Source organism: Mesoplodon bidens (assembly GCF_964165515.1).
Source record: "Mesoplodon bidens genome assembly, chromosome: 6".
In the NCBI taxonomy this organism is placed as follows: Eukaryota; Metazoa; Chordata; class Mammalia; order Artiodactyla; family Ziphiidae; genus Mesoplodon; species Mesoplodon bidens.
In genome coordinates, this window is record NC_138162.1 from 112,414,822 (window position 1) to 112,427,198 (window position 12,377).

Sequence of the window (12,377 nt, forward strand, 5' to 3'; positions counted from 1 at the left end):
TGTCACTCTGCCCCGCTGTGCGGTTGTGATTGGCTGGCAAGACCGTGTCGTCTGGCCCCGCCCCCGCTTCCCTCTGCCACGCTAGTGGCCCGGGGTTTACCCAAAGGTGGACAGTGGGATTCGGGCGGGCGGCGCTTGGAGCAGGTGCAGACGCGTCCTTGCTCCCGCTGTTGCTCTTCTTCATCCAGTCGTGGGTCTGAGTCAGGAAAGGACTAGCATTCTTCTTTTGCCGCTAGAGCTCCCGTGAACTGCTGCCCAGAACCTAGGCACCTCAGACTTCTCATCTCATCCGTTATTCCGCTGTCACTGTGTAAATCACCTGCACATGTGTAATCCTGTGAATCTCCCTTCAGCTTCTGCTCAGAGAAGGGGTCGAAAGGGAATTTCAAGTGTTTGAAAGAGAGGGTCTCCGTGGATCGCGGGGAGCTGTCTCAGGTGCTGAAGCTTTCCAGGCGTTGCTGTCCACCACCACCGCACGCAGTTAGACTGCACACTCATTCCCGGCTTTCTCCTTCCCCATGCCTTGGCTAAGACTCACTTCAGAGTCGTGAATCTTTCCCTCCGTATCATGGCCTACGTGAGTCACTTTCGGACATTAGTTTCGGGATTTTACTTCTGGGAAGCAGCACTGCTACTCAGGTGAGTCCACTTGTATTTAACAGTTGGAGAGAACTCATTCAAGCCTTGCAACTACTTGTCATGGATGAAACCAAGAATGCAACTCGAAGTTGACTTGTTGAAAGTGTCCCTTAAATCGTATTGTTTTCTATCTAAAGGTATCTAGCAGTCTATCTCTTGAGACCTCTACAACATGTAACTTTGTTTTCACTAATTAATGTATTTTAGTAACTGGCATCTTATATTATTTGCAGCTGAGGTTACCCTAGCAAAAAAATATTTCCAAAGCCTAGGTCTTCTCAAATTGCTTTAAGTGTTTCTTTTTTCTAAGTGAATTATAAATTCTGGGTGTTACTCTCTTTTTTGAAAGTTACAAAACATTTAGTAATTAGAAATGGAACATTACTTACTTTTTAAAAGACAAAAAAAATCTAGAACATAAACATTTAGTGATCAGAGATATTCTGAACATTGTTGATATATCTAGAGGTTAAGTTCAAATGAATAGAATAATAAAGGCCTTGTGAGTACTATTTTCTAAAGAGCCTGGTTCATGGAGGCAAAATAATGAATAAATCACCAGATATGTTCTATGCCAAGAATAATTATTTTGGAGAAAGTAATAAGAAACCTACTGAATGGTAAAATTGTTCTATGATGTGTCATTTTCTTATCATATCCAGTCATATTTGGTAGACTTTCTTTTTTTTTCTTTTTAATTAGAAGAGAGACTAAACACAGATCAAGTAATTTAACCCCCATTCTTCATCAAACAATATGTAAGAAAGATACTGCTCATATGGATTTTTGAACCAACAATATAAATTTTACTTTACTATTATAATTACCTTAAAATTTCCATTTTATGGCTCACAAGACTTTCAAGAAGATTGAAATCAAATAATGAGAGTAACTAAGTTATTCGTATAATGATTTCCATTTGAAGTATGTAAATATTCTTTTCTGGGTTGCTATGTCAAGTTTTCATTGTTAGGCATGTTAGAAAAACATAACGTATCACATAATAACTACCTTTAGTAACAGGAACTAGTTGTGAAGGTTATTATATTTCTGAAATTATCGATTTTTTCTGAAGTAAGGTGTTGAAACCATTGTAAATCAGGATATTTTCAGTGAAAAATATTTTAATGACAGTAAATTTTTGTAACTTTACAATTGTTACAAATTTCATACGTAGTGATGAAAGCAAAGAATGTAGAGCTTTTACATTGATGTAAATTGTATGGAAAGGAGTACAAAATTCATGTCATAAGATAAATTGATTATTTTACCATAATTATTTCTTAATATCTTAGATAATACACATATTTATTTTTTTCAAAGAAATCAGAAGAGCTTAGTTGATAGATACTTAGGTTTAGGAAGTTTAATGTTAATAACTAAAATATTTTGATCGAAGAGGTCAAATTTGTGTAATGGCAAATCACCATGATATTTGTTATAATATATTCTTAGAATTTATCTTCATTAATATTAAATAATTTAGTTTAAAATGCTTTTTATGAATAGTCTAAAAATGTAATCACTTGAAAAAGACATACCCAATATAGAAGTTTTGGTGATACATATATTCTTCATCAAGTTTTTCTTTTTTCGTTCACAAATCGAAAAAAAAGTTTTCTTTATCTTAGACTGGTCTTAGATGAGAGTAGCTCATCACTCTATGAAGAACTTTAATCATACATAAAAAAATTAAATACTTTTATTTAATGGTCCTTGAAGGAAAATTTTCTATAGAAATTTCCTTTAGAAAGTGAAGGTCCCTCTACTGGAAGTATCTTGCAAAATACAGTTTCTTTATGGAGACCATTTTTTGTTCGCTAAGCCTATTCGTGAGGTATTGAGCAAAAAAGGAAACATGTAAAGGAAAAACTAAAGTCAAAAAAGTATTTTGTTTAAATTCATAAATATATCTTTTTAATTTAAAAATATTATTTCCAGGGAAATTTGGAAGTAAGAACAACAACCAGAAACCATATATGAAGTTTTAATTAAATAACATCCTAGTAGAAGCGTTTTTTCATAGGTTTAAGGTTTTAAATTTTTTTATTGAGATATAAATGCACACAGAAAAATGTGCAAACAACAAAGCTCCAAATAAAGTGGCACAAAGGTAACACCATGTCAAGAGACCACGGATCAAGAAGTAGAATTGTCAGCATCACACGAGCATTCACCATGCCCCCTCTTACCACCATATCTTTTCCCAAGCACTACTTTGCCCCAAAATCATCTCTATCCTGACTTATGCAACAATAAAAGTGTTTCCTGCTTTTGAACTTTATATACTTATTTGAGTCTGCTTTATTTTTATGAAACATATGTGATTTATCTGTGTTATAACATGTATCAATAGCTTGTTTATTTTCATTTCTGTATGGTATTCCATTATATGAAGACATCACAATCTACCCATTGTCCTACTGAGGAATATTTGGGTAATTTTTTAGGTTTTGGCTAGTGCTGCTATGAACCTCCTTGATCATGCCTTTTTTTGGTGAATACATGTGAATACATGCATTTTGGGGACTATATGAGTTGGGTCCAAGAGTTTCACTAGGCAGAGGAATTGCTAGAATGGATATGAGTATGGTTAGCTTTAGTAGATACTGCAAGTTTTCTAAGGTAGTTGTACCTAGTTAAACTCCTATCTGTAATATATGAGAGTTCCTATTGCTATTACTAGTACAAAATTTGATCAGTGCAATATTACTATAAAAATTTATAGCGCTTTCATAGACTATTATTGCAAGCCCACAGATGATATGTTAGTTTCTATCATGGCATAATTTCTACATTTTAGTAAATGAGTTTTTTTTTAATTAGGAAGTTTCTCTCCCCACAGAGATTCTACAAGTCGGTACCACTTTATTTTTTTTAATTAATTAATTAATTTATTTATTTTTGGCTGTGTTGGGTCTTCGTTGCTGCACGTGGGCTTTCTCTAGTTGCGGCGAGCAGGGGCTACCCTTCATTGCAGTATGCGAGCTTCTCATTGCGGTGGCTTCTATTGTTGCAGAGCTCGGGCTCTAGGCGCGTGGGCTTCAGTAGTTGTGGCACACAGGCTTAGTACTTGTGGTGCACGGGCTTAGTTGCTCCGCGGCATGTGGGATCTTCCTGGACCAGGGCTCGAACCTGTGTCCCCTACATTAGCAGGCAGATTCTTAACCACTGCGCCACGAGGGAAACTCCAGTAAATGAATTTTATTAAGGCAAAAACAGCAGAACAAAAACATTTACTACTATAGTCTAATTAGGAGTATTCATTATCAGAATACATCAGGTATTAGAAATGTAATATTTAAAGGGAACTTATTAAAGAGGTGAATTCTTTTAATAAATACAAGTCAGACACAGACATAAGAAATCCAAATTTCCTAGTAGTGAAGTTTTTAAAATTTTCACATTTTGCTCAGATATTGCTGTTTTTTGAAAAAAATTTCCTATGGCTTTTGGATTCTACTTCTCATACTAACAAAATAAAGAACAAAACACCAGTGTTCAGCTTTCTTTGAAATGTAAATAAGTGATGATTATGAAGAGCTTGCAGAACAAATTCCAAAAGCAGGAGAACTGCCAAAACTATTTCATCTAAATTAATTATTTTCACAACATACAATTTTGTTTTTCATCTTTATAGTTTGATACCAACACAGAGTTGCTATTTGAATAAATTATGGTATATTGTGTCAAAACACTGAATGTATGAATTTCATACTTTATAATCACAAACAAAATGTTTTCTTGATTTACTTCAAAGCCTAAGAAAAATATTTTGGCATAGAATTTCTTGTTTTTTGCTTTTGGTACGTTTTGGAGGATGGGGAAAATTCTTTTTAATGTTGGGTCTATTTTCTTATGTAAGATTTTGAAGAAAAATGTACCTCAGGGGATAAAGTCATTATTTTGATGATTTCTTGTATGTAGGTACTGTGGCAGGATTCTACATAGTGTTTTTAAATTATGGTACACATAATATATGCTTCTTCCCTTTGTATCTATAAATAATCATATGCTTTCCTAAGTATAGAAGGATCGTGGCCCAGTTCTCTAGTCAATGCCTCAAGCAATTTGCTCTGCAGATTCAGGAAACAGCTTTTAAATATTTCCTCTTGTATGTAATTTTTCTCTCCCTTGATCACACAACTATGTACTGAGGCAAGTCAATCACCAACTACGTGTTTAATGTGTAATGTTAAGCAATTCAACAAGATTTCATCATCACATGCTGTGCACACATGTTTGTGCTAGGTACAGTTTGGCTATGGATGATTGGGAAATTATCACCTTTCTTATCATGGAACTTAGAGTCTAGCAGGAACGAAAATACAAAGGGCCAAGTGACAAAAGAAAAACAGAAACAACAATGTTTTAGGCAACGTGAAATAGGGAAGTTCCCCAGAGGGTTGTTACTTGTGCTGGATCTTACAAGATGCTTGTTCAATAGGCAGAAATGAGATATAAAGAAAATATTCTATGCAATAGGAATGATACAAGCCTATAATGTGCTAAGGGAATGGTGACGGTCAAACTCAGTTGAAAGATTTCCAGTTTATGGTTTAAAATCATATTCTGCTAGCAACAACTATTGAGCTGACTACAATAGTAAACCAGCCGAAATGTGGAGTTGCAGCTTCCTTTCATAATGGAATATGGATGAAATTTAGAAGCAAATAATTTAACTATAACTGGACAGTTATCGTTATAGGAATGGTCTGGTAACTTGGCTTAAAATATCTCTATAAATCCCTTTCAGAGGTAGAGTTTACCTCAAAATTACAATTAATCATAAGATTGCTAATAATCATCAGTAATAGTGAAAAACTATGTAAACAGACAACAATGGCAAGACTACTAGAAGAAAAGGACAATCTGCTTGTTTTAGAGTTTGGAGATCATGTTTGCATTTTTCATCCAAATAGGATCTCTTTAAAGAAAGAAAATCAGGTAGAGGATTTGGATTGTTGGAAGAAAAGGGGACAGTGAACTTGGTTTTGGGGGTTTTGAGTTTGAGATGGTAGCAGTAGATCTGAGTATCCTGCTGTCAGCTGAGAACACAGAGACAATGCTTGACCTGTAGACTGAACAGTTAAACTGTTACAAAGGTGATCACACTGTGCGCAAAGAACAAAAAACAGAAAAAATATTTGTATGAGATGAAGGTAGAACATTTAGAGCAGGGCACAGAGACGCACTCAGAGTCCTGAGCTAAACTGTGGAGGTGCGACTGGCCGTAAACAAGTGACAAAGTCATAGATTTATCGTAATTTTATACTGTCGATCCCAAGGACTTGCTCTTATCAATAGCATATATCTATCCCTTTTCTATAGAGCCTTTGAACGCTATAATTTCAACTAATCTCATAAACTAGTCCACAATCACGGATGATTAAAAACTTAAGTTTTCTCAGGAGACTTTTAGGGAATTAGTTTGGAATTCTTTTGGAGAAGATGCATCTTTAACTTTTCCTTACTACGTGAAGCATATTGGATGAATCCTCCTTGATTTTCCCACCAAACCTGTCTCTTAAACTCCTCACCAAATGATTAGCGTTTTACTTGGATTAACTGTATTTATTGAAAATGAACTGTGTATGCAGATGTCCATTTTGAAACATGGGTGGTTTGTCTTTCTCCACTAGAAGAAAGCTGTAGCTTTGTCTTGTTGGAAAAATGCATCAAGAAGAGAGATAAGTGAGTTAGCTTCGAGAACTGGTTCTGGAGTGAAGGCAGGCATTCTAAGACAGGACCAACTGTTTAGTAACAAACAAAGTGTGTGAATAGAATGAGCTCTTTAGCCCCAGAAAATGAAGCTATTCTAACAACTGCATGGCAACCACACACATTTTAAGAAACAGAGTTTGAAATCCTCAGATGTTGTCAGAAGAGGAAGAAATAGCAAAAAATAAAATTAAAAAAGTAACTCCGTTACAGTGTATTTCTGAAATTCTTTCAGGATCTCCATACTAGAGATGTTTTTAGGAGGAAGTATTACCAGTACCTCTCAGACAATTTGATGCACAGAAGCAGTAACCTCAGTGGTACAATTAAGAATAGCATAAAATGGAAAGGTTATTAACATCCTCTGAGATAGTTTATTGCATGGAATAACTTCCAATGCAAACGATGAAGCATTCTCTAGGAGTGCATGCAAAATTTGCACACTGACAAAAATAACCAATTAGGATTTATAGACCCTGAGATATTTCTGATACTACTTTACAAACATTGCCAATATGGGATGGTTGGGCTTACATTAGAGGTAACTAGTCCATCCAATATTGTACCTAAATTTGAAAATCTCTCAAAAATATCTATAACAGGTAGTCATCCTGTAAACGTTAAAATTTCCAGCAATAAGGACCTTTTTACCTGAAAAGGAAAATATTTATCAAACAATTTTAATGAATAAAAAACAAAATGTCATTCTGTTTTCTCCTGGACATCGGAAACTTCCTTTGGGCACATGTGCTCCCCCTCCCCAAATATTTGTTTCTGTATTTTTTTCCTTTTTTTTATGCTTGTTTCTTCACTTAAAATGACAATCCTGCTTGTGGAGAGTGTGGTTTTTATTTGAGACACAGTTTGAATTGATAATGTTTTCCATGTGGTTGCTCCATGCATGAAGCTTGTATGCTCCAGTTGCAGGGTGCCTGTAACAGTCTACCTGAATCTCTTTGTAACTTCATAAAAGTCTGTGGAGCAATGACTGCATTTCCAGGCAGTGTGCAAAGTGCTGGAGAAGCAGAATCTCAACTTTCTATGATATGCCACCGTAGAGTGGGGACATGTGACATCACCTTCAAATGTGTGTTTTAGATTTTCATGCAAGTCTTGTCTCTCCTTCTTGATTGTAACTCCCATGAGGATAAGATTGTTTCTGATCTTGTTTTACTGCCATAATATTTAATTCAATGTCATGCGTGAAGTAGATGCTCGGTAAACAACAGATCAGCACTGAGATGACACCTACCTACCTGTCATCTCTGTTTATCTATCTATAACTCTACATTTGAATTTTATTTCAACCTGTGTTATTACTTGGAGTGGAAAGGGAATCTTGTGTTCAAGATATCATAAAGGCTATAAGATCAAATAAATTGCCTCAGAAGATGTTACCGGCTCTGAGAAGTTGTAAAACAGACATAAATTGGCAGCTCCCAGTGGAAAAGTGATAGATTTGCTTCTCCTTATCACCATGAGAAATTGAAATTTCTATTGTATAATGCATTATTTCTCAACCTATTTTCCCCATCATTGCCTCCTAAGGTAATGCCTTTAAAGATATTTTTAGACATTTTTTTCTAATTGGCTGCATGAAACTGTAATATCACAGTACATTGTATATTTGCTCATGTGTAGTACATAGCCTTAGATACATAGAGATAGAGATAGATCTGTGCTTTATATGTAAGAAGAATAATATTTTTCACCCCCAAGATAAAACTCTCACCCACCCTCCTGGGGGTGATAACACCCCTCTTGAGAATGCATGCTGTAAAGCTTGCTACTTTTTATGATACTTAGACTATAGTTGTATAGTTTCATTGTTTGGAGTCATGACCTAGAAGTAAAGCAATCATTTATCTATTGATACCGTTTAAGATAATTTAATCCTAAGAGCATTAGGAAACTTTAGTGACATTTTTTTCTGTAAATACATAAAGTTCCCAGAAGCCACTAGGCTTCCATCAGTAAATTTCAAATCACAGCTGCCTCTACCAACGTCACTGTTCAATGACTTTCATAATTTCATGAAACTATTTTTTTAAAAAAATCTTGGAGATAATATAATTTACAGTTTATTTTTCTATGATTTAGACTCTGTTGACTTTCTTTTGTTTTCAGAGTAAGATAAATGAAAAAGTTCAAATTCCTTTTTAAAGTTAAATTTATTGTTGTTATAGAAAGGATCTCAACAGTTAGTACTGACATAAGGTCTGGATATTCTTCAATTCAGGAGTTCAGGGATATGTACAAAAAGCTGAGAGTAGTGTTACCATTAAAATAAAAACTGATTGGGACTTCCCTGGCGGTCTTCACCTTCCAATGCAGGGAGTGCGGGTTCGATCCTTGGTCGGAGAGTTAAGATCCCACATGCCTCACGACCAGAAAAGCAAAACATAAAACAGAAGCAATACTGTAACAAATTCAATAAAGACTTAAAAAAAACGGTCCACATAAAACAAAAAACTGAAAGAAAATAGAGTAACAACTAAAATGCTACTAATAGAAAAGAAAGTAGGAATGATTATTAATTGGCAGTAAGGTGTCAGCAAATCATCAGAAAACGATGTTTATCTTGCTGTTTGGTTTTGGTTTGTTTTGGTTTGTTTGGGTTCATATTGGCCATACAATAAGGTGGGGAATTGGGGGAAGATAAATGATGTGAACGTTGATGAAACAACCACTCAAACACCATGCATCAAATGCCTGGGAGGACCATATGCATTCTATCTGTCTGGCTAATTTCTACTCAACTCACTTTACCTTCTCGCAGAATCCTTCTCTGAGCTCCCCCAAGTCTAGGTGAAGATACCTCCTCTGTGCTTCCAGGAATACAGTACCTTTATTATTGTATATGTCCCAGGGCTGTGGTAGTGGCCTGAATACTGCCTCTAGTTCAAACCATGAAGTCCTGGAGGGCAGGGACAGTAACATATTTCTAGTTCTATCACCAGGGCTTAAAAAAGTGTCTTGCACACTGACAGGGCTCACTCATTTCTGAAATGAAACACTCCCCCCCGCCAAAGCAGATTTACAATTTCAAATAAATAATTCTAGGCATAAATAAAAATACTATGCTGTCTTTCTTTCCTTCTAGCATTTAGGAGGAAAATTAGTGAGAGATTTGGTGCTTTTTTTTTTTTCTTTATTCCCAATTTTATTTGTCTGTGGTAATATATTTACCCACTTGCCTCTTATCTCTCTTTTCTTTCACAGAAAATATTCTTCTACATTTTTCCATTTCCTCACTACTTACCTATGTCTCACTTGTTCCTATCTGGGATCTATCCCCACCTCTACAAAATGAAGCAGTACTGAGCTTCCATGTCATGATAGCTTCTTCTTTTAAACATTGGAAAAAGGGAATAGCACTTAATATAAAAATGGTTGTAGCAAATAACTATTTCATGTATATATAAAATGTATATATACATATATAAAATATATTTTAAAGCAACGTATAATTTTTAATTATCTACTTTTTGTAAGATCTCTGCAGTGAAAACAGAAGACAATTAAATGACCATTCTAAATAATAATCAAATAAATAATGCATATTCTCAATGCATAATGTTTGAATTTCTATTATGGCACCTCTCACAGTTCTGGGATCAGAATCACTGACATGTTTCCAATTCCCTAGATAAACTGAGAACCATTGATATCACAGAATATTTGTTTTTGCCTTTAATCTGTTTACTCATATACATTTAACGTTTTAAGCCCAAGAGACTCTATAAAGGGTGGTTGAATGACAATTTCTTTTTTGCTGGCAATTGTTGAAAATGTAATCATGAATAACTAGCAAAAATAGTAAAAATTATAAATATTGGGAAAAGAAAATATCTTTTTTGGAATGCAAAGGAGTATAAAATTTTTATAAAGAGGCAGGGAATTTAAATGGACCGTGAACAGTTGATGGAATGTGAGTGGGCAGGAAAGAGGGAAGAGTGTTTCAGACAGAAAAAGCATCCTTAGAAAAGACAACGGGCCAGTCTCCATGTGAAATGGAGGATACGGCAAACTTCATAGTAACATCTCTACCATGGGCCCCCCAAGTTTCCCTGTCTACTAAATTCATGCTTTATGTTGTTTTAGAACTAACGTCCTGGGGAAAACCTATATGACTATTGTAGGGTGTTAGAAAACATCCGCAAATATTTATTCCAATAATAGTTTTCTCTGTTTCTAAACAAAATATTTCATTGTTATCACTTGCTTATGAGGGAAGAGAATACTCACATAAGCTACTTTGTATTCACTAGTTCTGTTGATACCACTATACATATATTTTTGTTAATTTGTATCATTTAAATGTGTATCTGAAGTCTGAGCACTGAAACTTAATTATTAGTAGATCAAATAAAACAAAAATCCAAGAAAAGGAGAGATTTATGACTTTTCCTAGTTTTATAAACAATTACGTTCCTGACAAGGGAAAGAAGAATGACACATGATAAAATCGTAATGAAAAACTTAAAAGCAATCTATCTCTATAAATTCCTTTCTTATTATAAAATAATAAAACACTCTAATATGCATTAAATGATATTTTCCACCAGTTCTTAAATTGCTCCTATTTAAGAAGAGAATTACCTTTAGTCTATTAAAACACTAAGGGACCCAACTTTGTATAGGACTGCCTGGTAAGAAGAAATGCACCTTCCGTGTTTTTCTCTTGCCTTTTGTTTTATTTATTGGGAAGAATAGAGGTAGCAGAAGATTGTATGGATAAAACCACTAGAAATCTCCCTTCTGCCTCATGTTGCTTCTTTCTAACAACTTTAAAACCCTTTAAAAGATTATGAAATCTTTTTTTCCCCTCTTAAATTCCTGAAATTGGGCTTATCTCTTTCTTCCTACAAATCTTAAATACGGTACGTATCATCAAAGACACTGAATCTACTGCAGACCTCAGTTGGTGCCTCCTGAGATTATATAGAGAATTAGTTTTATGTGTAGCCTAAATATCTCCCCCTAAATAATAGTATGTAAACTTAAAATTTTGCTCTGCTTCAAAAGACTAAGGTGTATGACATTCTTTGTGTGCCTTTGTACGGTTATATAGGTCAACTTACAGCAAAAATTACATTGGAAAAGCTTAATCAGTATGAAAAAGATTCAAATTCCTGGAACATATGAAAATTCAAGCTAAAAAATACAGTAGTAAAAAGAAGATGAGATTTATGCCTCTACAGGAAGGAGCTAGTTTATTTTAGATGGTTTCTAAACTAACTTTTCTTGCCTCAGTCTTCTCTGTGCATATGCACTTGTGTGCACATGTGAAAACAAGAAGGAATTTAGAGAAAGAAGACTCAGGGTCAGATCTCAGCTCTGTCTTTGAAGGGCTGGGTGGCTTTCCTATACACTGAGTGATTGTACTTAACATGCTACTTTAAAAACGTAATGGGTAAAGCTGTATCCATCTATGGAATACATTTTTTTTTAAACGAACACAGTCAGAAACGCACTAATCTCTCCTTAAGAGAAAATATGTACTTAGGATTACAGCTATAATTTCTCACTTCGCCTAATATCAGTAGCCTTTATTCAAAGAAACTATTTTTTTTTCTAAAATCCATTGTAGTGGTAGATGTGAAAGATGTTGAATGGCAGGAAAATAAGGGATAAACAGACTAGCCCTTTATAGCTGTGTTAGTTCAGATTAGGTTCATTTGTGACTGACAGAAAGTGCACAATAATATTGGTTTAAGAAATATTTGTTTTTCTTTCAAAAAAAAAGGAAAAAGAAAAACCATGGAAGCAACCAGACCACATCTGGAATGGGAGTTTACTGATCTTTCTATCTTCTTGTTTTGTCATTCTTAACGTAAGATTTCTTCCTTGATATCCAAGATAGATGCTCTGATTTCAGAAATCATAGCTGCTTTCCAGCTATCAGAAGAGAAGAAGAGGCTTATCTTTAAAGGCATTTCCAAGAAGTTAAAGATTTCTCAGTTTCACTCTTAGCTTTAAGTGTCCATATGGCCAAGTTCTGGCCACTAAGTTGC

The 12,377-nt window shown here is 34.8% G+C and overlaps 1 protein-coding gene across 2 annotated transcripts in view; it reads left to right on the top strand.

Annotated features, from left to right (window-relative positions):
- Positions 1-562: 562 nt before the first annotated feature.
- The window catches only part of GLRA3 (glycine receptor alpha 3), a gene marked incomplete at both ends in the record, with an annotated part of 159,464 nt that continues 147,649 nt past the window's right edge, over positions 563-12,377 (top strand). Inside the window, one exon of one of the 2 annotated variants that reach the window (XM_081237279.1) lies at positions 563-639. In XM_081237279.1, the coding sequence (XP_081093405.1) occupies positions 569-639 (71 nt within the window). The remainder of the gene's footprint in view (positions 640-12,377) is intronic. The other variant, XM_081237278.1, reaches the window with a different exon arrangement.